This window comes from Gigantopelta aegis, chromosome 8 (assembly GCF_016097555.1).
Source record: "Gigantopelta aegis isolate Gae_Host chromosome 8, Gae_host_genome, whole genome shotgun sequence".
Classification (NCBI taxonomy): domain Eukaryota; kingdom Metazoa; phylum Mollusca; class Gastropoda; order Neomphalida; family Peltospiridae; genus Gigantopelta; species Gigantopelta aegis.
The window spans coordinates 70,725,537-70,751,741 of NC_054706.1; the positions used below are offsets into that span (position 1 = coordinate 70,725,537).

Here is a 26,205-nt window from a genome sequence, read left to right on the forward strand (position 1 = left end):
GCTATCTGTGGGATGGTGCATATAAAAGATCCCTTGCTACTAATGGAAAAAATGTAGTGGGTTTCATCTCTGTGACTGTGTCAAAATGACCATATGTTTGACATCCAATAGCCGATGATTAATAAATCAATGTGCTCCAGTGGTGTTGTTAAACAAAACACCTTCTTTTTTTTGGTATATATCCACTGTGGCCTTCCTTTCCAACATGCCTTTTCTTCTTTTTCCCCAATTGTTTCTCACTTCCTCTCTCTTCCTTCTGTTTCCTTATCTATCCATCCAATCTATCAATCAACCAACTCACCCATCCACTAAACCCATTGATTGATTCATTCATCCATCCATTCACCCACCCATCCACCAAATCCCATTCATTCAACCATCCATCCATCCATCCATCCACTCTCCCAAAACCCATCACCACCCATCCAGCCACTCATCAATTAGCCCATTCATCGATCGATCGATCGATCGATCGATCCATCCATCCATCCATCCATCCATCCATCCATCCATCCATCCATCCATCCATCCATCCATCCATCCATCCATCCATCCATCCATCCATCCATCCATCCATCCATCCATCCATCCATCCATCCATCCATCCATCCATCCATCCATCCATCCATCCATCCATCCATCCATCCATCGATCGATCCATCCATCGATCGATCCATCGATCGATCGATCATCGATCCATCCATCCATCCATCCATCCATCCATCATCCATCCATCCATCCATCGATCGATCCATCCATCGATCGATCCATCGATCGATCGATCATCGATCGATCGATCCATCCATCCATCCATCCATCCATCCATCCATCCATCCATCCATCCATCCATCCATCCATCCATCCATCCATCCATAAACCCACCCACTCACCCATTGGTCCGTCCGTCCGTCCGTCTGTCCGTCCATCCATCCATCCATCCATCCCTCCATCCATCCATCCATCCATCAATCCTTTCTCCCATCCATCTATCCATCCATCCTTTCTCCCATCCTTCCATCCATCCATCCATCCTTTCTCCCATCCACCCACACACGCAAATACATGCCCAGCCACAACAAACCCTTCCACCAATCCTTTTGTCAATAACATGAGTCGATGGACAGCATTATTTTGAAGACTGAAACAACCTGTGTTCCTGTTTTTACCATGCCACCACACGTGAATCACCTGTACATAGCTGCCAGTGTTAGAGATGTTCTCAATCACAGCACACACAGACAATTCTGACCTTTCCCTGCCGCAACAGGTGCTTTCTGGTCACTCGAGTGCAAGCAGATGTCTCCATCACACACAGTTATAGTAAAAAAAACAGGTGTGTGTTTCCCCTTTTAGAGTTCACACAGTTATACCTATTTTGTGATTATATCCTATTATGGTCCAAGCAGAATGTCCTGGAAACACACCTCAGCTATCATGACAGTGGGTTAATGGTTAATGAGAGAGAGGGAGAAGTCAGTGTAGTGGTCTTACACCTATTCACTGAGTTGTTAAACTTGTTCTGGGTGGGAGTCAGTACCGGGAGGTGAACCCAGTACCCACCAAACTTAAGTCGGATGACTTAACCACTACATGTACAATGAGGCTGGTGTAAGAAACAAGAGTATGTTTTCCCTTTTAGAGTTCATTTGGTTATACTTATTTCCATGCTTATATATCCAATTAAGGTCCAAGCAAACTGTCCTGGGCACACACCTCAACTATCTGGACTTGTCTGTCCAGGACAGTGAGATAGTAATTATTTTTTAAAGGTAATTAACTGAGAAGTTGGTGTAGTGAACTTACAGCTACCCACTGAGTAGTTAAAACTGGCTCTGGGTGGGAGCTGGTACCGGGCTGTGTACCCTGTACCTACCAGTCTTATGTCCAATGGCTTAAGCACAACACCACCGAGGCCAGATGGTGATACATGATGATTATGAACCTCTCTATCCACTCATGACCTAGCTGGTAAGTACTATGCTGAACTTGCACTGTATGTGTTATAAAAAATAAACCTGCCAGGTGAATATATAAAAAAGCTGAGTCTTTATGCCGGTCTATTGGTTGTGTGTTATTCTCATTCAGACTAAATACAAAGTAATGGGGACTGGAAGTGTTCAGCTGATATATGATGTTTTTATAACCGGTACGAGTACCAAATGTTTTAACTGTTACTGTCAGATCTTGTGGTAAAGCACTCACTTGATGCACGGGCAGCATGCTCGGTCTAGGAATAATCCCCATTGGTGGGCCCATTGGGCTTTTTCTCATTCCAGCCAGTGCTCCACAACTGGTGTAGCAAAGGCTGTGGTATGTACTATCCTGTCAGTGAGATGATGCATATACCTAACACATTTCTTTCTGTTAATCGAAAAGAGTAGCCTATGATGTGGCGGCCACAGGTTTCCTTTCTAGTTATCTCTGTGTTCCTAACTATATGTCCAACCATAACCACTGGCGTAGGAAGTGGGGTGGGGGGGGCAAGGGGCATGTGCCCCCCACTTTTCAGATATTTTGCTTTATATTTGCTTTAAAATAGTGTAAAAGTGTAAATATAAGTGTGCCCCCCCCCCCCCCCCCCCACTCTTTGGCACCTTCCTACGCCACTGATAACTAAAATGTGTTAAGAGGACCATTAAATAAAAATTTCCTTTTTTCTTTTAACATGACTGTTGGTATACGCTATTGCATATATGGTAGTTACATTTTTTTTAAATTGTACCCTAAATACTGGTTTCAACCTCGAGCATATTACTCATAACAAATGACATACATGTATAAAAGTTTAAAATATGTAGCTGCACCATCTATAGTTCACATACTAGTACAGAATTATGACTGACTTCACTCTTTATTCAAGCTGTGCACCTTTGTATCTATATTTTTTGTATTAATTTGACAGCTGCTAACAATAATATGCCAGTCTGTGAGGAGAATTAAAAATATTCTTCCTCTGATGTAGGTACAGTATGTGAACAATCACAGCACTGCCTTGCACAGCTGCGATCTGCGACATGCAAATAGCGGAAATCTCACATTCTGTTTTTGCAATTGCTCCTATTTTCATTCTACTTTGTCAAAAAAAAAAAATGCTTTACTGAGCAGACTACATCTGCACATCTGTGATAGAGGAAATGATGAATACGGCATAGCCAGAGCTATGTCATTTTAAAAATAAAAATCTAAAACAAAATATTGTTTCCATTTTCACTGCCAATGCTGTGTGTACTCAAAGTATATACATGCATTCTGTACATGCTTTTTAAAGGAAGGAAATGTTTTATTGAACAACACATTTCATTTACGGTTATATGGCGTCAGACATATGGTTAAGGATCACACAAATATTGAAAAAGGAAACCTTCCGTTGCCACTTCATGAGCTACTCTTTTCAATTAGCAGCAAAGGATCTTTTATATGCACCATCCCACAGTCAGGATAGTACATACCACAGCCTTTGTTACACCAGTTGGGGAGCACTGGCTGGAGATATTGTAAGATATTTCCGACTAGTAAAGCCTTTTTAATTTCAACTATGTATTTTCTTGTTTAGAATATCGGTGTCTGTATTTTCAATATGCTTCTTGTCGTTCTAAAGTTTGTAGTAATCCCAAACTACAATGTTTCTCCCAATCATTTTGTATTTAAAAAAAATATCTATAATAGAAAATAAAATGAAGTTTAAGCTACTACAAACATTAAGACAACCAGAAACAATCTGAATATATAAAAAAAAACTAATGTTCTAAACAAGAAAATTTATTTTAAATGTAATTCAGTGAATGAAAAAGCCTTATTTTATTAGTTAGAAACATTTTACAATGGCAGCAAACAATCCCTTGAAGTATTAACATTCAGTGGGATTTTTTACCTGACTAATTATACAAAGACGTAAAATATACACAAATAAGACTGGTATATACGCCCTAGGCATATATACCAGATTTTTTCACTATCAATCACTGGGGAATTAAATTTTCTTCTAGTTAGATTATATTAGTAGTAATATATAGTATGTGCAGTATTAACTTGTTGCAGGTACATTTGTTTTTATTTACATTCTTTTGATTAAAATGATAATTTGTTGTTTGGTAAATATGTGTATTCCAAGAGGAAACTAAATATGACAGCTTAAGAAGCAATGTAAATGCTGGTACTCACCCGGGATTTGGGAGTCTGTTTGAGCCCTATAGCTGGCTGACTGCGAGATGACTGAAAGAGAAAATAATAAACTTAGAACATCAAAAATCATTAAAAAGTAATAAAAGTTAACTAAAAATCAGCAGACATATTTGTTATTTAATATTAGTACTGCAATATTTGATATACAGTGTTAATAAATAAATATCAGTCCCTACACAGGCTATATACTAATTAGCATCAATGATCGTTCATATCTAGTTTTGAATAAGCAGGACAGCACATACCACAGTCTTTGATATACCAATCACTGAGCTTTAGTTGCACTGGATCAATCCAACTAGCAACACCAAAATGCTTTTTTGTTTGTTCAATCAATGCACACTTTGTATGAACCAAATTCTTTAATTATTGTTATTTATTGTGTTTATTGATGTTCATCCAAAAAAATTAAACCCAACAAAAGAATCAACCAACAGCTGTTGTAGTTTATCTCACAAATACCCTCCATAGCATATTCAAATACCAGACATCAAAAGCTGAAATGACCCCCACCAACATATACTGTCACTAATTGGCTAAATCAGTCCCTTTACAACTGTAACAAGGGGGTCTAATAATTGGCTAAATTAGTCTGTTTACTGTTACAACAACTAATCAGGTGACAGGAGAGAAACAAGTTGATTTTTGTAACTACAGTAATTGATGTCTTGTGACAACCTTCAACATGTGAAAAAATCCCACCTTAATTGTATTTATCATGCAATATGTTCGTAATTGGGAAATAAAGAAATTGTATCTACAACCGTTTTACATGTTTTACATTTCTACAAGCCAGCAAATGTGTGTTTTATTATCCATTTAACTTATAAAAAACATAAAAGGGATAGATATAAACAAACAGAAAAGATCAAAGCTAACATTAATTAAAGCATGATAACTTATAAAAAAACCCTCCAAAACCCCCCCAAAAACCCCACATGCGGTCATGTTTAACTTTGAAATAGGTGTAAACCCTGCTACAAAGATCGAACCACCAGCCATGGGGACATGGCAGCCTCAATTAAGGCTGGTAGGTGCTGGGTTCACATCCCAGAACCGGCTCCCATCCACAGTGAGTTTTTAATGACTCATTAGGGAGGTTTAGGGGCATACACTGACTTCTCTGTTACTAACCAGTAACATCTAACCATTAACCCAGAGTCCTGAACAAACAGCTCAGATAGATGAAATGTGTGCCCATGACAGTGTGCTTGAAGTTAATTAAATATAAAAACATATAGAGATTAAAAACAAAACAAAAAAGAAAGTAAACTCCCCAGAAAAGGCTGTTTGATAATGAGATCAAAGCATTTAATAATTAAAACCAGATAACTTGTAAAAGCAACACACTCAAGGTTACCTTGAAGTGACCTTCAAATATATATGTAAAGACCTACAAGGGGCAATCTGGAACTGGGAAGAAATTTTATCAGCTTATGCCATTGTTTATGCTGTAAATATTGACAAAAATCAAGAGTTTTAAGCTTGGCTGGGAATTCTATTAACGTGCCCCTATCCACGAAGGTTCAGGCACGCCCACTACGGATTTAGCCTCTGACTTCGCCAGTGACCAACTCCGGAGCATCAGTGTTGTTAATTAGTACTTTTTAACAAATAAAGGTAACTAAAATATACTACAGCATAAGACATAATGGTTAATAGATTTCAGATGCATTTAATACATTTTCCTGTCGGGCTATTTCTCATTCCAGCCAGTGACTGGTACATGTATATTAAAAGCTGTGGTATGTACTACCCTGTCTGTAGGATGGTGCATATAAAAGATCCCTCGCTGCTAATCAAAAAGAGTACCGGGAGCCCATGAAGTGGCAACAGCGGGTTACCTCTCACATCTATTTGGTCCTTAACCATATATCTGACGCCATATAACCGTAAATATAATGTGTTGAGTGTGTTGTTAAATAAAACATTTCTTTCTTTCTTTTTTCTTTAATACATTTTACAAATATTGAAGTCAAACACACGTTAATTGCCAACACACTCACAATAATTACTTACATCAACAAATTACTCATATTTGCAAAAACATTTCATTTTTGTGCTTATTTTTACTTAAGGTTCAAGCACACTGTCCTGGGCACACAGAGGTTGGTTGTTAGTGGTTAGTTAATAGTAGTAAGTGAGAGAGAAGTCACTTTAGTGAGAAGTCTATATGGGAGCCATTACTTGGATGCAAACCCAGTACCAACCAGCCTTACGGCTGGTGGCTTAATCAGGTGCTACATATTTTCAACTAACTTTTATATAAAGAAAAGAAAGAAAGAAATGTTTTATTTAACGACGCACTCAACACATTTTATTTACGGTTATATGGCATCAGACATATGGTTAAGGACCACACAGATTTGGAGAGAAAACCCGCTGTCGCCACTACATGGGCTACTCTTTCCGATTAGCAGCAAGGGATCTCTTATTTGCGCTTCCCACAGGCAGGATAGCACAAACCATGGCCTTTGTTGAACCAGTTATGGATCACTGGTCAGTGCAAGTGGTTTACACCTACCCATTGAGCCTTGCGGAGCACTCACTCAGGGTTTGGAGTCGGTATCTGGATTAAAAATACCATGCCTCGACTGGGATCCGAACTCAGTACCTACCAGCCTGTAGACCGATGGCCTGCCACGACGCCACCGAGGCCGGTCAACTTTTATATAATTACTACTGGACGGTAGAATCCCCATCCCCACCAACTTCCTAAACTAAAAGATTAATGTGTGTTTAATGACACACAAACATGCTGTTAATTATATGCTGCTGGCAGTGTTACTGTTCAGAATAAAGACAGGAATTATACACAAAGTGTTTGGGAGTACACAAACACCCAGGTGCCAGCAATCAACAATTTTATGCTCTTACAGTTTAACAAGTCCCATGAAATTACCTTTAAACAAATTACCATACAGACCAATATTTGTTTAATATGCTCAGAGGTCAAAGGTTAACACTCACCCAGGTGCTAACAAAAAACTTAATTATTCTACTTTTCTACAAAAATCTTCTTTTAAACTCTTTACTAATCTTTTAATCATACAAGACACAGTTAAATACATAAATAGATTGGGGGAATTGCTTGCAGTTCAAACGTTGTCAATGGAAAATATTTCATTGTACAAATTGTCATTGTAAAATATCTGTGTAAATATAACTGTTTCCCACGCCTCGACCACAAATGCAGTTCAATGCAGGTGGACTCTCAGTGAATTAGTTCTGCTTCATTTCAAACCAGGAATGATATCAAGAGGGGACAGCCACAAGTTGTGGAGGAATGTACTAAGTATATTCTATTGTGCAGCCAATCGTGGAGCTTGATGTATTTTTGAAACCAAACCCTCACGTCCATTGTTGTGAACTATGTGAAACCATCATAAACATACAATAAAACCTACCCTAGCAGCCTCCCCTATTAAACAACCATTTGTCAAAATGAACAACCGTTACTGTTCTTTGCAATCCATCAGAAACCCCAGGTAACACAAGCTCAGGTTAATCTCTGTCAACTATGTGAAATGATTTTAAACATAAATGAACAATATTTTGGGGTTGAGGAGTCATTTTAGAATTTAAATACACAATCAGTCAGTTGAAGTGTTAACAATTCAACAGAACAAAACCTATGAAAGAATTTTAAGTTTGTGGTTTAACTGTGAAGTAACACGCAATCAGCTACTAAAACAAGAATTCCGCAGAATTAAACATCTCACTTACCATAAACTGACTTGGTAAATTATGAAATCATATATATATATACATACAGTGAAACCCCTCTAAACTGGACACCCTTGGGGCCAATATAAATGTCCAGTTTAAGAGAAATTCGCTTTAGAGAGGTTAAGTTCTGTACTGGTTTTTAAAAAGGGACTGTAAAACGTCCGGTTTTGATGGAATTCCGGTTTACAGAGGGACCGGTCTTGAGAGGTTTCACTGTATATATATATATATATATATATATAATGAAGATTCATTGATGAAATAGTTTGTGAAAAATGCTAAGTAAAAGTTGAAAGCAATACATACATCTCGATTTAACTTCTGAGCAGGCTGCAGTGGGTGGAAAATGACACAAGATGGCTGTCTCTAGTTAACAGGAATCGTAATAGTGACTTTTTAAAAATATTTTTTTTAATTATAAAATTAGGTGGGATTTTTAATTTGTTAAACTGTTGGTATGTGTTGGTGCACCAGGTATGCATCTTTCCAACACATAAAGCTCATATTTTATGAAATTTCTCCTTTAAAATAACATTCATTTCCTTTGAGTCATTTATATGTAGGTTACAGCAAAGACTTTGTTGCCATGTTAAATAAATAGCAGGTAACTTCTGTCACCTATCAACCACTATTAACATTACTGATATGTCCTCAGGCTTGTAAAACATTCAACATGTTTGTTTCTAAAACATGACATTTTCTGACTTAATAATGCAAAATACATACAGTCATAGACTTATAATGCAGATCTCACGTCAGATAGCCTATGTCTGTGGCAACATGATAAATGGGTTTATCACATCAGATTACTCTCACTTGGTTAATGCAACACCCTCGGGGTATGCTAGAACACCATATGTCAATACCGGATTAGGAGATTCAGTGTTTGTATACTGAACACCAAAAGTAATGCAGAAAACGTCTACAATTGCAATTTGTGAGTCTTTTGTGGTTTTGAATGTTAATGTATATGTACAATTAATGCAGCATCCATGGGGTATGTTACAGCCCCATGTGTCAATACAAGTGTTTATATACTGGACACAAAACATGCAGATAAAGTCTATGATTGCAATTTGTGGGTCTTTTGTAGTTTCCAATGCTAACATATTATGTACAATTAGGAGATAACCATATGGAGTTTTTAGATTTGCGGGTGTTATTGTCTATTTGATCCCGCAAATGTCATTTTTGACCGAAGGTGTTAGCCTGAGGTAAAAAATGAAACATTTGCGGGCATCAAATAGACAATAACACCCACAAATCTAAAAACTCAATATGGTTATGTCCATTGTAAACTGGATAATTTTTCAATGCAATTAACTGTATATTTGGTATTTCTTGAAAAAAATACCTGGCTACAATCTAACTGTAGACCCTTGAATCGTCAACTTCACCTGTTCCAATAGCTAAAGACGTCACTTTCTAATGACGTCATTAGCTTTCTGGGTGTTATTGTCTATTTGATCCCGGAAAAAGAATGTAATTAACCAATTACAATACAGAACACACTCACCATCAGTTTACAATGCAGCTTCCATATAATAGGTTATGTTACAGCTCCATGTTTCAATTCCAGATTAGGAGATACCAAAACAAATGCAGATATAGTCTGCAATTGCAATTTGTAGGTCTTTCTTGGTTTTGAATGTTAATGTATATATGTTTAATTAATGCAGCACGCATAGTGTATGTTACGACCCCATGTGTCAATTCTGGATTAAGAGATATCAGTGTTTATATACTGGACACCAAAACAAATGCAAATATAGTCCGCAATTGCAATTTGCAGGTCTTTCGTAGGTTTATAATGTTAATGTATATATATGTATAATTAATGCAGCACCCATAGTGTATGTTACAACCTCATTTGTCAATATTGGTTTAGGAAATATAAGTGTTTGTATACTGAACACAAAAAGAAATACATCACATTTGTGGGTCTTTCATGGTTTTGGTACTTTTGGAGGGTTTTTAATTTTAATCTTAATTAAGAAGAACCAATAGAGCCTTTTATAGGTTCCATTAGACCAAATCAATTCCTATTGCCGATAATGTTAACATTTACTAATAAAACTGATATAAGCAGCATTTCAACACACCCAGGAAGTACAGCAATAGAAAGTGTGGCACCTCACATCTAATCTAGCTGCAAGAAAATGGGTGGTCACGTATCATTTAAGAGATTTAATTTATGTTTTTAATAGCAACCGTAATTTTCGCTGAAAATTGCAGTTCCATTTTTGGGGGTACCCCGCATTAGTTTCAACCTCTGGTATATACTGCATAACAACTGTATAACAAATAAAAGTGTATTTATTTATTATCAATGGATAATAGTATTTGCACAAATAATCAATGTCACATATTACTACCAATCACACCCACAGCTGCTTTTACTCCGTAAATATTTGACGGTGCACGTCGAACCTTGACACGGTACTCTCTTCTTTGGTACTATGCAACCTAAAACTTCATGTATCAATATTGGCTTAAAAGATACAAGAGTTTATGCTGAACATTAATAAAAATTAATAGTCTACAATTTCAAGGTTGTGGCAGGTTTTTAATGTAAATGCATATAATGTAAAAGTAATGCAGGGTATTTTACAATCTCATGTGTCAATAATGGCTTAGGACACTAAAAGCAAGTTTAAAAAGTTTGTTTTGTTTAACGACACCACTGGAGCACACTGATTTATTAATCATCAGCTAATTGATGTCAAACATTTGGTAATCTGACATATAGTCTTAGAGAGGAAACCCACGACATTTTTTCATTAGTAGCAAGGGATCTTTTATATGAACATATACCACATAGACAGAATAGCACATACCACAGCCTTTGATGTACCAGTCGTGGTGCACTGGCTGGAGTGAGAAAATATTAAATGAAATGCACATATAATCTACAATTGTAATTTGCATATCTTTTTCATAACAGCACCTACATTTTTTTTTTTTTTTTTGGTGATAAACAGTCACTGGCTGTAATAAGGATGGTACATACAGTGATTTGTAATAACCAGTGGGAACATGAATTAAAATGGTGAGAAGTGAAGAGGGATTGATCTAGCAACCTCTTACATCTTAGACAAACATTCTTCCACATTGATAAATCCCACGGTACCCCATTAAATGAGTAAAACCACCACAGTATGTATGCTAGAATTGTGCCCTTCAGCATGTGTGTGTACCCACAAAATGGCACATCTGTTTCTTCCCACTGGCTTTTAAACAGATGGGACTACAAATCAAACAAAATTCAGGTATGATCAAAGACTGTGCATGCAGGTATGATAACATAGTTAGAAACACAGCATTGACCTTGGTGTTAAAGGGACAGACCCTAGTTTTTAAACACTAAGGCATATTTTTCACTATTAGAGCCATTTATGATCACTGAAATCAAACATTACTTATATTTTATTCTTTAGTTTATCCATTTCCGTAAAAGCAAAGTGTTTCTGACCATCCTGGTGTTTGTAGTACTAAAAATTGCATTTTTCATATTTTTAAAAATGTATGTACATCTGAGAAGTAACGGTTTATTGATTCGAGTTTTAGTCTATTTTTAAGGATATTTCCCATTTTAATGTCACAGACTCTTGTTTCACTCTTGTAACTTTATCCAAATGAGTTACAGGTTTGTAAATTAACTAAACTTAGTGTCCAGTTTTTACAGGTTAAAACCAGGGTCTGTGCCTTTAACAGTCATTCACAAAAAAAAATTAAAATAATAATAATAAAGTTTTCGGGCTAGCTCTGGGTGAGCATACAACTGGAAAACTGTAGTCAATGGCCTATGCCCCAGAAGGGACGACGGACATAAGTAAGTAAGTCTGGGTGAGCAGAACATTTTGCCAATTTATTTATTAAATCTTTTAAACATTGCAAAAATCCATTTATTTTTTATACAAAATATCAATTATTACATGAAATTATTTAGCAAAATTAAAATAAAATTTGCCACAAAATGTTCTAATTGTTTTTAATATTCCCAACTGGTAAAATTGTTGAGTGCCAGAGCTACCCTGAGTTTCACTATTTGCTCTACAGTTTTGTAACTTTCTTGTTATTTAATGTTGTTGGTTTTTAACAAATGACCAGCAAATGTTTATAATATTCAAATTTACTGAATTGTATATATGAGTATCAACAAATAATTTTAAAAAAATCAAACAAACCATAATTGTGATTCATAATAAACTGATTACATGTGATGTTTTTTTTACCAATGTTTTACACATATTTTCACTAAACAAAGCTTCCCAGTCACTGACATTCTTTCTAATCTAGATGCGAAACAGTGTCTAGAAATTTGACGCCAGAAACCAGTGACCAGTGGTTGGAATGAAATGAACCACTAACACAGACCAGACGCCAAACATCGTCATCAGCCACAACCAGTCCCTGATATCACCACAGAACTCACCTTTCCATGCTGATAGTGGTAAGATTGTGCAAGAGTTTACACGTTTCCAAACAAATATCACTTGTGTGTAATCTCAGACAGTTGGGAACCGGAATCTCAGCCAATACGCCAAATAAACAGGTTTCCAGTCCATCAAAATACATAGAAATACTGCATTTCACTTGAGAACACTAAAATTTGAAGTCCTACAATGTTCTATAAAAGAAGTTTGTTTTGTTTAATGACACCACTAGAGCACATTGATTAAAGTAGTGTCAGAAATAGAATAAAAATGATTTTCGTCGATCATTTCTTTTATATTAAACTGAAAAGTAAATATTTTGTAAATACCTATTTAATGATACTCTACCTAATTTAGCATTTACTTGTTTGGGCTCTCATTGATGTACAAGGTGGTGTTTACTCTTGAAATTAAAATTAAAATGTCAGTAAACAGGAGATTTGTGACCTTTATTGGAACAGACTATAACACAGCTTGATAGATGTGTCAATTCATTTACCCTTAAACAAACTTTTAATTTAAAAGTGCAAGATAACTGATTATTTTGAACTGCAGCATAAATTATTAATTATGACTAGCATATTTAGTGAATATAAATTCAATATAAATACCGTAGAAATTTACACAATCTTGCAATCACTTAAAGGTGCTACATCAGACATTATATGTAAGCATCTGTTTGTGATAAAGATTCTCCAATAAAAATGTATTTCCTATTAGTAGATAAAATCATTTCCTATAATCATTTATGGGCATATAGTTAAAGGTGTAGTCTTTAAATGTTAAAGCAAAATTTAATAAAAACATGATTTGCAATAGCTGTCATTATGCAACTTATGAGATAGCACCTTTAATACCGGAAAATAGATCACAAACTCAAAATGGTTCTTGGCAGTTTTGCTCAAAAGTTACTTATAAATGTCTAGAAATATTTTGTTTTGGAGAGGAATAGGGGTAAACCATCATCAGAAAGGATCACTCACATGTTGTAACAGCATTGAAATTGACATAATCTTTTTTATGTTGACCAAATGCTGTTATAGTCTGTTCCAATAAAGTGCACAAATCACCTGTTTACTGAGATATTTATTTTAATTTCAAGAGTAAACACCACCTTGTACATCAATGAGAGCCAAAACAAGTAAATGCTAAATTAGGTAGACTATAATTAAATAGATATTTACAAAAGATTTACTTGTCTGTTCAATATGTAAGAAATAATCGACGAAAATCATTTTTATTCTATTTCCGACAACACTATAATTAATCATCGGCTATTGGATGTCAAACACGTAGTCATCAGAGGAAACTCGCTACATTTTTCCTAATACAACAAGGGATCTTTTATATGCACTTTGACCAGTTGTGGTGCACTGGTTGGAATGAGAAAAAACCAAATCAATTGAATGGATCCACCAAGGTGGTTCAATCTTGCGATGCAAGTAACTCAAGCGAGCATTCAACCGACTGAGCTAAATCCCACTCCACAATGTGCTATAGCTGCCATGGTAACGCCTATAGAAACAAATGTCGTTAACATGTTCATTCCTTGTAACTTGTATATTGTAATTGTATGTGCTTTTTATATACAGTCCCAATCCCTCCACACTCATCTGGAAAGTTTAGGAGAGTTGTAAATTGATCACCTTGTTACGAATTTTTATTCATTGAATTTAAAACTTCCTGTGACTCATTTAAGGAGTGTGATCTTCAGTTCACCTTGACTTTTCACATGATGAAGATTAAAATACATTGTTATTTTAAAGGGACAGACTCCAGTTTCAACCCGTGAAAATTAACACTACATGTAAGTGTAGTTAATCTACAAACCTGTAACACATTTGGATAAAGTTACAATTGATTGAAACATGAGTCTATGACTTTGAAATGGTGAATTACCCTCTAAAAATAGACTAAAACTCAACTCCATAACAGTTACTTTTCAGATGCACGTGCGTTTTTAAAAATATGAAAATGCATTTTGTGATATTAAAAACACCAGGATGACCAAAGACACTTTGAATGTATGGAAATTGATAATCTAAACCATAAAATCTATGTAAAGTATGATTTCAGTTATCAAAAATGGCTATAATAGTAAAAACAAATATACCTTAGTGTTTAAAAACTAGGGTATGTCCCTCTAACTTTATGTATTCAATTACAGTTCAAACACGCTATCCTGGGCCCACACCTCAGTTATCTTGGCTATAGTCCAGAATGTGGGAATTTATCGTGCTTATATCAAATTAATGTTCAAACACGCTCAGTGGGGGCACAGACTCTGACTTCCGCCAAAAAATGTGTCCCAAATGGAAAAAAGGGGTAGAAGTAAAAGAAGACAACTGAAATTGGGAAAAAAAAGATTGATTAATGGATAGATATTTTGTATAATTAATAGCCAAACACTGAATTTGTTTGCATATATCCAGATGTTTTGTTTCTGTTACAGGAGTGATGGAAAGACTATAATATTGACTGTCTATCAGCTACCATCTTCACAAAAAGTAGTTAATTCGGCACACCAATCAACCATTTGACACAGGCTTATTTAATGATGCACTCAACACATTTTATTTACGGTTATATGGCGTCGGACATATGGTTAAGGACCACACAGATATTGAGGGAGGAAACCCGCTGTCGCCACTTCATGGACTACTCTTTTTGATTAGCAGCAAGGGATCTTTTATATGCACCATCCCATAAACAGGATAGCACATACCATGACCTTTGATGTACCAGTCGGGGTACACTGTTTGGAACGAGAAATAGCCCAATGGGCCCACCGACGGGGATTGATCCCAAACCGACCGTGCATAAAGCGAGCGCTTTACCACTAGGCTACTGCCTGTGCCCAACATGGATGCGACACACATTTGTGTTTTTTTTTTTTTTTAAGGATAAGTTTCAAGTACTCAGTATGTCTTTCCTTGAGACAAGCTCCAACTTAGCCAGATCATGGATGAAAGTCTGGTCAGTGAGAGAAGTCTGCCAGTCTTTAATGGTGTCATAATCCACAAGTTAATCATCGCCCAATAATCCTGTAGAGTCATAATCCATAACACCAACACACCGGTGGGTTAAATAAACGGTCACTAATTTACTGAGCTACTTCCACTGTCAACCACTGGATTAGGATTAAATGAAGGACTATTTCAGTCAGGTCAGACTGACATTTCACAGGTTAATAAGCTCAATGCTTGGAGCACCAGCTTCAAGTAATAAATAAATGTTACAATTGATCAGCTCACTGGATCCATTCTCTGGCTGTTAACAAGCTGTAATGTGTTATGTCCTGTACTGGGTACGGTCCTGATGACCTCATAACCTGGGGGGGGGGGGGGGGGAACGTAACCCAGTGGTAAAGTGTTCGCTTGATGCACAGTCAGTCTGGGATTGATCCTCATCAGTGGGATCTTTGGGCTATTTCTTGTTCCAGCCAGTGCTCCACGACTGGTATATCAAAGGCTGTGGTATGTACTACCCTGTCTGTGGGATACTGCTAATCGAGAGTAGCCCATGAAGTGGCGACAGCGCGTTTTCTCTCTCAATATATGTGTGGTCCTTAACCATATGTCTGATGTCATATAACTGTAAATAAAATGTGTTGAGTGTGTCATTAAATAAAATATTTCCTTCCTTCATAACCTGAGCCCAGGGTGGACATGTTTAAACATTTAGTGAAGATGGGCACATTAATCCCTGTCCCCACCTCTCCCAGGGCAGACAGTCCCATTAGTCTTTACTAGTATGAAGGCATAAAAAAAGAGTTAGTTTGTTTTGTTTAACTGGAGCACATTGATTATTTAATCATCTGCTATTGGATGTCAAACATTAGGTAATTCTGACTCATAGTCAAGAGAGGAAACCTGCTACATTTTCCCTAATGCAGCAAGGGATCTTTTATATGCACTCTTCCACAGACAGGACAGCATGCCACAGCCTTTGTCCAGTTGTGGTTATACTGGTTGGAACGAGAGAAAACACCCAAATCAGCTGAATGGATTCATCATAAAGGGTAATTTTAAGACACCTAATTAAACTACAAGTATGCCTTGAACAGACAGCCCATATACAAGTAGGTAAAGTATGCAGTGCTCAGTCCAATATACATGTATGTGTGCTTCATTCCTAGATGGGCGGAACGTAGCCCAGTGGTAAAGCGTTCGCTTGATGCACGGTCGGTCTGGGATCGATCCCCGTCGGTGGACCCATTGGGCTATTTCTCGTTCCAGCCAGTGCTCCACAACTAGTATAACAAAGGCCATGGTATGTACTATCCTGCCTATGGGATGGTGCATATAAAATATCCCTTGCTGCTAATCAAAAAGAGTAGCCCATGACGTGGCGACAGTGGATTTTCTCTTTCATTATTTGTGTGGTCCTTAACCATATGTCTGACGCCATATAACTGTAAATAAAATGTGTTGAGTGCATTGCTAAATAAAACTTTTCCTTTCTTCATTCTTAGATATAAGCATGAAAATTAACAAAGAAAAAAGAAAGAAAGATAGAAAAAAAGATAGGAAGAAAGGAAGAGTGAAAGAAAATAAATGAATAAAGATGGAAAGCAATACAGAAGGGTATCCATAAGTGGTCAGTGACACAAGCTTGAGGAGTGGTAGATGTTAGGATCTACACCCCACCCCTCCCACAGTGGACCCATTTCCGACTGCTAATAACAACAGCAGATCATCCATGCAGCAAAATTGTCTGCCCTGAACAGCATCATATAACCATAATTGGATACATACATAAAAATAAGTATTTGGACCAAAATGGGAAATCAAATGTTGGAGTCAGATAGCCGGCACCTATTGCTATAATACTAGTATGCAAATGTTGATACCGAGTATTTAAATGAGGACAGACAGGACAGACAGACACACAGCTGGATGTTTGGTTTATTTCCTGGATTGCTTAACATTGTCTGGTTTATTTTACATACCTGTCACATACCTGGGTTACTGCACTGCAAGCAGTGAATCATGGAGTTGTAGTCCACGTTACACAGTGGGATATCACAGTACTGTACTGGTGTGCATACCACACTCAGTCTGTGTATGTAATGTGCTCCATGGTGAGACATGTCCAAATAACAAAACACTATACTCATAGTTATTGCAAAATACCTACAATGATCTCAATTTCTAAAGCTGTAAGGTATTGGGTTCCTATCCTGTGAGTTTGAATTGCACAATGGGTATGTTTATCAAGCACCTGCACCAATTTCTCTCTCACTAACCCACATGGCTAAGATCTGTGACCAGGAAAGCATACATTAATCTATATCAGTTACTTAAAAAAATTAAAAAAAAAAAATTTCTTTTGTGATACAGCAAAATGACTCATACTATCCACATTATACTCCTATTCCCACAAAAAAAGTTTTATTGAATAAATACATTTCAAATATGTCTTTTGTTTTAGTTGGGGTTTTTTGTTTGTTTTTTGGGGTTTTGTTTTTTTCAGGTCAACAGATAATGATATGAGATTTAACTTTTGTATTATGACTTAAAAGGAAAATAACATTTATTTAACAACACCTCAGCATACTTTAAACTACCGGTACTGTTATAGTTACTTGGTGTCGAACAAACGGTTAATTTCAACTTTTGTTGAGAGAAAAAGAAAAAGAAAAAAAATAATAATCTTTTAATGACACCACAAGAGCACATTGATTTATAAACCATTGGCTACTGGATGTCAAACAGACTTGACAGAGACAGCATTTTTTATCACCACATTGTCACCGGACTCCAAATCTAAAGCTTGAACACAAAAGAAGAAGAAGGATATCAAACACTTGGTAATTTTGACATATTGTCTTAGAAAGAAACCTGCTATATTTTTCCATTAAGAGCAAGAGATCTTTTAATTGTATCATCCCATAGAAAGGATAGCGCATACTTTGATATACCAGTCGTGGTGCACTGGCTGGAATGAGAAATAGCCCATTGGGCCCACCAACAGGGACCGATCTCAAACCGACTGCACATCAAGCCAGTGCTTTACCAATGGGCTACATCTTTTATATTATGACATGAGGGGAAAGGAATATTTAACACCTCAGCACATTTGAAACTACTGTTATGGTCATTTAGTGTCTGACAAACGGTTAGTTTGAACTTTTGTTGAGATGAAGAGAGGAAACCTGCCGTCACCATATCAATAAAGCATTTTACTATAGACAGGACAGTACATACCATGATTATTGATATACCAGTCATGGGGAAAGATTATGACAGGAAAGTAAAATATGACTTTATAGAAGGTGATTCACTGCATTTCAGGCGAGCACTCTACCAAATGAGCCAGATCCTGCCTCTGCAATTTGATTAGAGTTGACAGATTTTTATTCAACATTTTACAAGTTCAGGCCATATGGTTCATTTAAAGTGAACATTTTAAAATAATTACTTCAGCCGACAATTCCGAATGAGATATTATTCCTTCAATTATTTCGTCTTTATTCACCAACAGATGCTCAAGTCATTTCCCCACTCTCATGGTCATGTTAACTTAATTAAATAGTTAATCAATAGATAAAGAACAAAAGGTAGAAACCCTCATCTACACAATTAGCGAGATTAACTACATATTTCTGAGAAACATTAGACCCTGATTATCATCTCAATATGAAATCAATATCATTAGGTCTCCATGTTTTTCTCAAAAACGTTGAACCGGACTTGGTAAATTATTGTCATGCACGCAAACCCACCAACAGCAAACAAATATCAGTTTAATAGGTTATGAACGCCGGTGGTATTGCCGTTTTCGCTGGAAGGGATAATGAATAACTTAGCATGCAAAACAAACAGTCTGTCTCAATCTGTTATCCAAGTGATATGTGCTTTGCTGCAGGCCAAATGTAAGGTAAACAACTGCTGTAGATAAAAGAGTACCATGAGGTACAGTATAGAGCACACACATATTCGTATTACACACAATATAGAATACACTACACATAAAATATTTACTATACAGGCTGCGGCACTGAAATAAGTCGAGAAGGTTCATTCAAGGTACCAGGCTAAGGATTTTTGAAGCTATCTTAGCACTATGATATTATAAAACCATAGCAGGCTATGACATCACTATGGCTACCATTGTGACGTCATAGCTACAATTTTTTTAGCGCTAAGATAGCTTCGAAAATATGGGACCTGAACTTTACCACATGCCAAGAAAGTTAAGAATGGTACTTCATTTTGAAAGAATAACAAATAAAAGTATTACCGTAGTGTGTTTGTGAAGGTATTTTATAGTAATAATGGAAATATAAATGTGTTGCAATCTCTAGGTTACCAGAGCCCTGTTCCAAGAAGCAATCGTAGCTCTAAGACCATCTTAAGTACACGACTACCATATGTACTTAAGGTGATCTTAGTGCTAAGATCGCTTCTTGGAACAGGGCCTAGGTCTGTATTTTGTGGTAAATTAACCTGTACATGGGTTACCAGACATATTTTACCTTATTGAGATGCCTAATATACTCAGCAACACAAAAGTATTAAGATCAGAGGTCATTATTATAAAATTACCTTGTTCAGCAATGTTACCTAATATGACAGCATATCACATTCTCCTGTTTTAACATCAAGACAAAGATCAAAGGTCACTATCATTAAAATTTTACCTTTCTCAGCAATTTCTGCAGCTTGCGGAATTTTGGTAATGTTACACAACTGGCACTTCTAGATACGGACGACATCTTTGGATGATGCTCAAATGAAATATCCACACAGACGATGAATGTAGGTGAAAATTCCTGTAGTACACACACTATATACCATGTCACATTATGCAGGTTTCTAAAAAAACAACGCTACTGCTCTCGGTAATGTCTGATAGGAGCAGATGATGCAGGCTTGCTTCATGAGCTGTGAAACAGCGTGAGTTTATGAGAAAACACACAATGTTTTAGTACCACACGCTCCTGCCGCGAAGTCCACGTAAATTATCACTTGTTGTGACAGTGCTCAAGCCGCGTGAACAACAATGCCCATCAAATGAATGCCACAATAATACATGCTCCACAAGTCCCTTCAAAACACTAACTCCACCAGGATCAGCATTTCAGTATTGAGAATTTTTACGCAGTTAAGTTTTTTTATTAACACTATTTCCAAATTTTAAACTTTAAAAAAATAATTGTTTAAATATTGTTATCACAGTTTTGTTTAAAGAAATGCTTTCCTAAAACAGTTTATTGTGTGTAGAATTCCTCATGAACTGGCAATACTACATAGCACTTTATAACCATTTCATCTTGATGAACATTAAAAGTAGATTGCAGCTTCCAGTTAATGTTGTGGGTTTTTTCAATTACCTATAAAAATGTTTACAAACTGTTTATGTCAGACGCAATTCATCCTTGTGAATCATAATAATAATAAGCTGATCTTTTAAGTCTACAAAAATTACACTGGTAAACATCCTCTTGCATCAGCTGTTTTTCAAAACATCTGCATACATTGGTTGTTTTCATCCAATAGCTCACTGGAGAATTTTGTATCCTTTACCAGAACTGTAACAAAATATTCTGAAATCTTCGTCTTCTGCAGCACAGTTATTCATTCTCCATTAATCACACAACCTGAGTTACGTTTATAAAAAAAAACACCACACAGGAAAAACACCATCTGGTAAACATATAAGCTGTGTATTTTTTAATCCAATTCTCTTACAGAATGTTTTAATCAGCCGTGCGAATGACTGCATGTTCAACTGTTTTTATATCCATATCCATCAAGATTTTCCAGCATCCTTGATTTATATTTTGTTTTATGTTATTTTTATATATATCTCGCTACAGTGCAAGATAGAATGATGACAAGATATTAATGGGCATAACTGAAGATGGTTCTAAGATATAAATCCACATCACTGTCAGCCTGCCTCCACTTGTTCCTCCACTGATTGGAGAGGAGATGTGGAAAACGGAGCGGGGAATGGCAGATTCATCATCAATTACGATAAGCAGTTGCTGTTATGCAAAGACAAAAGCCCGTAAACAGGTTAAAGAATCAGAAAGCTTTGCTTGCATGTCGGGTTGCAGCACATCTCACGTGAGTGACAATACGTCTCACAAATTACTGACAGTCAGTCGCTCTCTCCATCAGGCTTAATGCGTTAAAAACACCATGACCTTTTGGGGTTTTAAAACTGTACGACAAAACCCCCACATTACATCCACTATTTTCTAACCCTATATGCACAGAAATGGAGAGTGCGAAAGAGTGACACTAACACAGGAACAGGTCACTATTAAATATACAGATCCAGCAAAGAGAGAAAAAAACCATGTATAAATTGGAACAGATTTGTGGTTAAGTGTTGTAATTATGTTTTCCCACAAATTATCTCATTGATTTTAAGTACCAGTTTGTTAAATTTGAAATCAGTCATATGGTTGAAATGTCAATTGCGCATAAACATTTCACTATAAAACAAACAAATCAAATATTAAAAAAACCAAAAAGCACTTTGCAGATTTTCTGCTGTGCTGTAACTACAATGTACTGGTATGTATGTGCACAGCTTATCTCTCCATGTTGTGCAGATCAATTTTATCATTTAAAAAAACATTGTAACCACAAGTCACACTCACATGAACTTGTCATTCCAAAACAAACAAAATCCAGATGAAAAGACAAAAAACCTCTTGAATAAACTGGAACCAAATTTTGTCTAAGTAGTGAAATTCTGCAGCAATAATCACATATTTTCACAGCTTATCTTATTCCTGCCCCAAGCAGGTCAGATTTGAAAATTTGAAGCCACTAATTATGTTGTCATATTTAAGTCACACAGAAATATGACTCTGCAAAACAAATGTATCCACAGAGAGAAAAACAAAAATAATCTGCATAAATTTGAACAGACTTCTTCCCCACTTCTGAAATCCTTCCTCCGTTATCACAAATCTATACTGCTTATCTCTCTTTGCTGCTCAAAGGTCAAATTCAAAAATTTGAAATCACTAATTATGTTGTCAGAATTAGAGCGCACAGAAACATGCTTCTGCAAAACAAGTCCAATAAGAAAGAAAAAGAAACAGATTTTGCAAGTTAGGTATAATGATCACATAACAATATTCACATCCTTTTCTTCGTTGTTTTGTTTTTGTTCTTTACTGTTTAAAGCAGGTCAAGTTTCAAGAAATTGTAATACAGCTGTTAAATTTAAGTCGTACAAACAAAACAAACAAGCACAGTGAGATAAACAATCCAGAATCCTATCTACAGGTAGGTATATATCCACACGTTATCTCTATTCAGCTCCAAACAGGTCAAATTCAAAAAGCCTAATTACGTTGTTCAAAAAATCAATCAAGCTGAACCAGATAAACAAAACAATCCTTCACAAATCTGCACAGATTTTCGACAAAATGCTGAAATTTCCTACAATAATCCACAACTTCTCTCTCTGTGTGTCTCTGCTACTCTAAGGACGTTATAGGTTTGAAACCTGTCTACCGGTTAAAACTTTGAATGAAAAACGGTCTACTGGGTATCCGAGTGACAGATGACAGAAGACCAGTCAATGACAATGTCTGCACATGTATGTATGTATGTATGCACCATGTAGCACAACGTACCTTGCACAATGATGGATGAATCACAAATTATTTACTGCAGCACGGTACAATTACCTTGCTGCAGGGCACACACTATGAAACACTATAACTATATAGCTCTCCAAATCTGAATACTCGTAGTTATTATCCACCAATAGTCAAATCTGTTATCATCAAAATGACCTGCGTCACAAAGTAATCAACAAACAGGTGGGGTTTTTCCTGGTAAATATGTTGACGTATTAAAAACTGGGCCACAAAATTGAGTTGAGATTGAGACAAATATTTCCTGGTGTTATGGTTGTGGATGGTCACTGTATTTTTATATTTTAGGAGCAGCAGAAATGTCTGGAGGCATCATGAAGATAAGACAATCTAGTGCGGATATGATCAGGTTCCCCTTGAAGAATTCTCCAAAGCACAGTTCTGGAAGATCCTCAACATAAACTTCAAATGGAAAATGTTACAGACACCACAAAATAAAACTTGCATTTTATCTACAAATTCTTTGCTGACTTAGCACCATGATAATTATATCTTTAAAAGAGTAATTTTTATACAAATCACTTAAATCCACAAATAAAATAAAATAGAATTCTTAGTTACAAGTTTTAAAAATTCTTCACGAGCCATGCATGTGTTTAGAATACTTTAAAAACTTGAATGCTACATAAAATTCAAGTCAACATGCATAAACTTAAAAAAATATCAATATCACACAAAAACACCAAACAAATTTCTGTTGGCATTAATTAAAATGGTTTGTCATCCAAAATCCCATTTCTAAACATGGATGCTATAACAAAATCACAAGTCAACATGAATAAACTTGAAAACAATATATCATCTCTGACAAAGCTACTACAGATCTCTGTTGGCATTAGTTAAAATGGCTTGTCATCCAAATTGTCAGTTAACTTGTATTTCCTCCAACACCTTGTTCCTCCGTTAGTGACCTTCATAAAGTGACACTGCTGTAAAACAAGCTGGCCCTGTTAAAAGGAAGACCCTGCTAACACAAATGTGTGAAGAGGAAATGTCATGCTTCGTGAACAACCCAATACCTTGAAAGAGGGACTGAGGTTTTTGTCATTAGCCCAAACACACGTCAAACTTAACAAGTCAACAAACAGGCTGCTTGCAGTTAGTTAAAAGTCAAGTAACTGGGTAGTGACTAATGCACTGGTAACAAAATATTATGCTTTGGCAACAGCTGATATATTCCAAACAAAACAGGTGAAACTCTATGGAAGTACGTATGATCATGCTATGTGCATATAGGTGATGTTATAGATGCTTTGTATAACCTCATTGTACATTGTAAAGTATTAGTAACCTCAGTGTATATTGGTATAATACATAATATCCTGAACAGCAGGAGTAACCTCCCATACGGCAGTGGTCAAACCTAATATCCTGAACAGCAGGAGTAACCTCCCATACGGCAGTGGTCAAATATAATATCCTGAACAGCAGAAGTAACCACCCATATGGCAGTCGTCAAACCTAATATCCTGAACAGCAGGAGTAACTTCCCATATGGCAGTGGTCAAACCTAATATCCTGAACAGCAGGAGTAACCTCCCATATGGCTGTGATCAAACCTAATATCCTGAACAGTAGGAATAACGTCCCATATGGCAGTGGTCAAACCTAATATCCTGAATCTTAATAATAATCTTTTGTAGTAGCTTTTAAACCTAATATCCTGAATTTCACTGATATTGGTCACATATAATCTCAGTTATCTTTCATAGCACAGTGGTCAAACATAATGTTCTGTATCTTAATTATCATCTTTTGTAGTATTTCATAAACCTAATATCCTGAATTTTACTGATAATATGTCATAGCACAGTGGTCAAACATATTATCCTGAATTTGATTTATCAGTATTTCATAGTACAGTGGTCAAACATTACATCCTGTAACTCGATAATAATCTATAATATGACAGTTGTTGAACCTAATATGTTGAATTTCACCAATATTTCATAGCACACTGATCAAACCTAATATCCTGAATTGAAATATCCTGAATTTCACTGATAATATTACATAGCACAGTGGTCAAACATAATATCCTGAATCAAACACTACTGAATATATGATTGTGTGCATGATACATTTTTGTTCTAGACTAAGTTGTGGAACATTCAAAATGACATAAACAATAACACTAGCTGTTGCATGCACATCAATAAAATATGGGTCAGTATTATAGTGGGAAAGTGTAATAAGACATTTTCTGAGCACCTCCAGTTTACATCTGTTTGTAGGTCAATTCACAATTTATTGACCAGATAAAAGGTTATACAGGGAAGTCACTACTTTATGAAATTGGGACTATTAAAAAACAAATACACAGAGAACATAAAAGTAAATATCAAAATTTGCATAATCTAGGATACAAATCACACGATATAGCTGACATTTTTATAACAGGGATGTGGTAAAGATCAACATTTTGATGATGTATTCCGACCATAAAAAGATTTAAGCATTCTAACTCACCAGGCTATCAGTTATTATGGAAAACATAAAAAATAGGAGTATTCTACACTCACATAACATGAACTGAGGCTAAGTACTTTGACATCACTAGAATCAGAATATAGCTTAATAATGGTGTATCCTCATAAGGTGGGACATCTAAAAACTGATCTCTAACATTTTATTTCCTATTCCAACCAGAGATGAGTATAAGTACATTTATTTATTTATTAATCATCAGCTACTTTGTCAAATATCTGGTAATTCTGACTCATAGTCTTCAGATAAAACATTTTTCCATTAGCAGGCAGGGATCTTTTATATGCATTTTCCCACATACAGGACAACACATACCACAGAGTTTGATATACCAGTCTAGGGGCACAATTGTGGCTGCACATTTATTTATTTATTAATCACTGGCTATTGGATGTCAAACATTTGGTAATTCTGACTTATAGTCTTCAGAGGAAGAATTCAGGGAGAAACATTGGAGAATGGAGGAGGTACTTTTTGGGTTTAACGACACCACTAGAGCACATTGATTTATTAATCATTAGCTATTGGATGTCAAATATTTAGTCATTCTAACATATAGTCTGAGAGTAGCAAGAAATCTTTTATATGCACCATCCCACAGACAGGAGAGTGTTTTACAAATGGGCTACATCCCCCTACCACCTACCCCACCTCCCAAGGAGGTTCAACCCTGTGATCAAATGACTTCAGGCGAGCACTCTACCAACTGAGCTAGATCCCGCCCCAAATACTGGTTAA

General features: G+C 36.1%; 1 protein-coding gene across 2 annotated transcripts in view; it reads right to left on the reverse strand.

Moving 5' to 3' along the window:
• Positions 1-26,205, reverse strand: part of LOC121378265 (ras-GEF domain-containing family member 1B-like) — a 150,794-nt gene that overhangs the window by 59,477 nt on the left and 65,112 nt on the right. Inside the window, exons 1-2 of one of the 2 annotated variants that reach the window (XM_041506346.1) lie at positions 19,993-22,802; positions 4,162-4,212 (exon numbers count right to left, since the gene is read on the reverse strand). In XM_041506346.1, the coding sequence (XP_041362280.1) occupies positions 4,162-4,212; positions 19,993-20,067 (126 nt within the window). In that variant the 5' untranslated portion in view covers positions 20,068-22,802. Of the gene's footprint in view, positions 1-4,161; positions 4,213-19,992; positions 22,803-26,205 lie in introns of those variants that run through there. The other variant, XM_041506345.1, reaches the window with a different exon arrangement.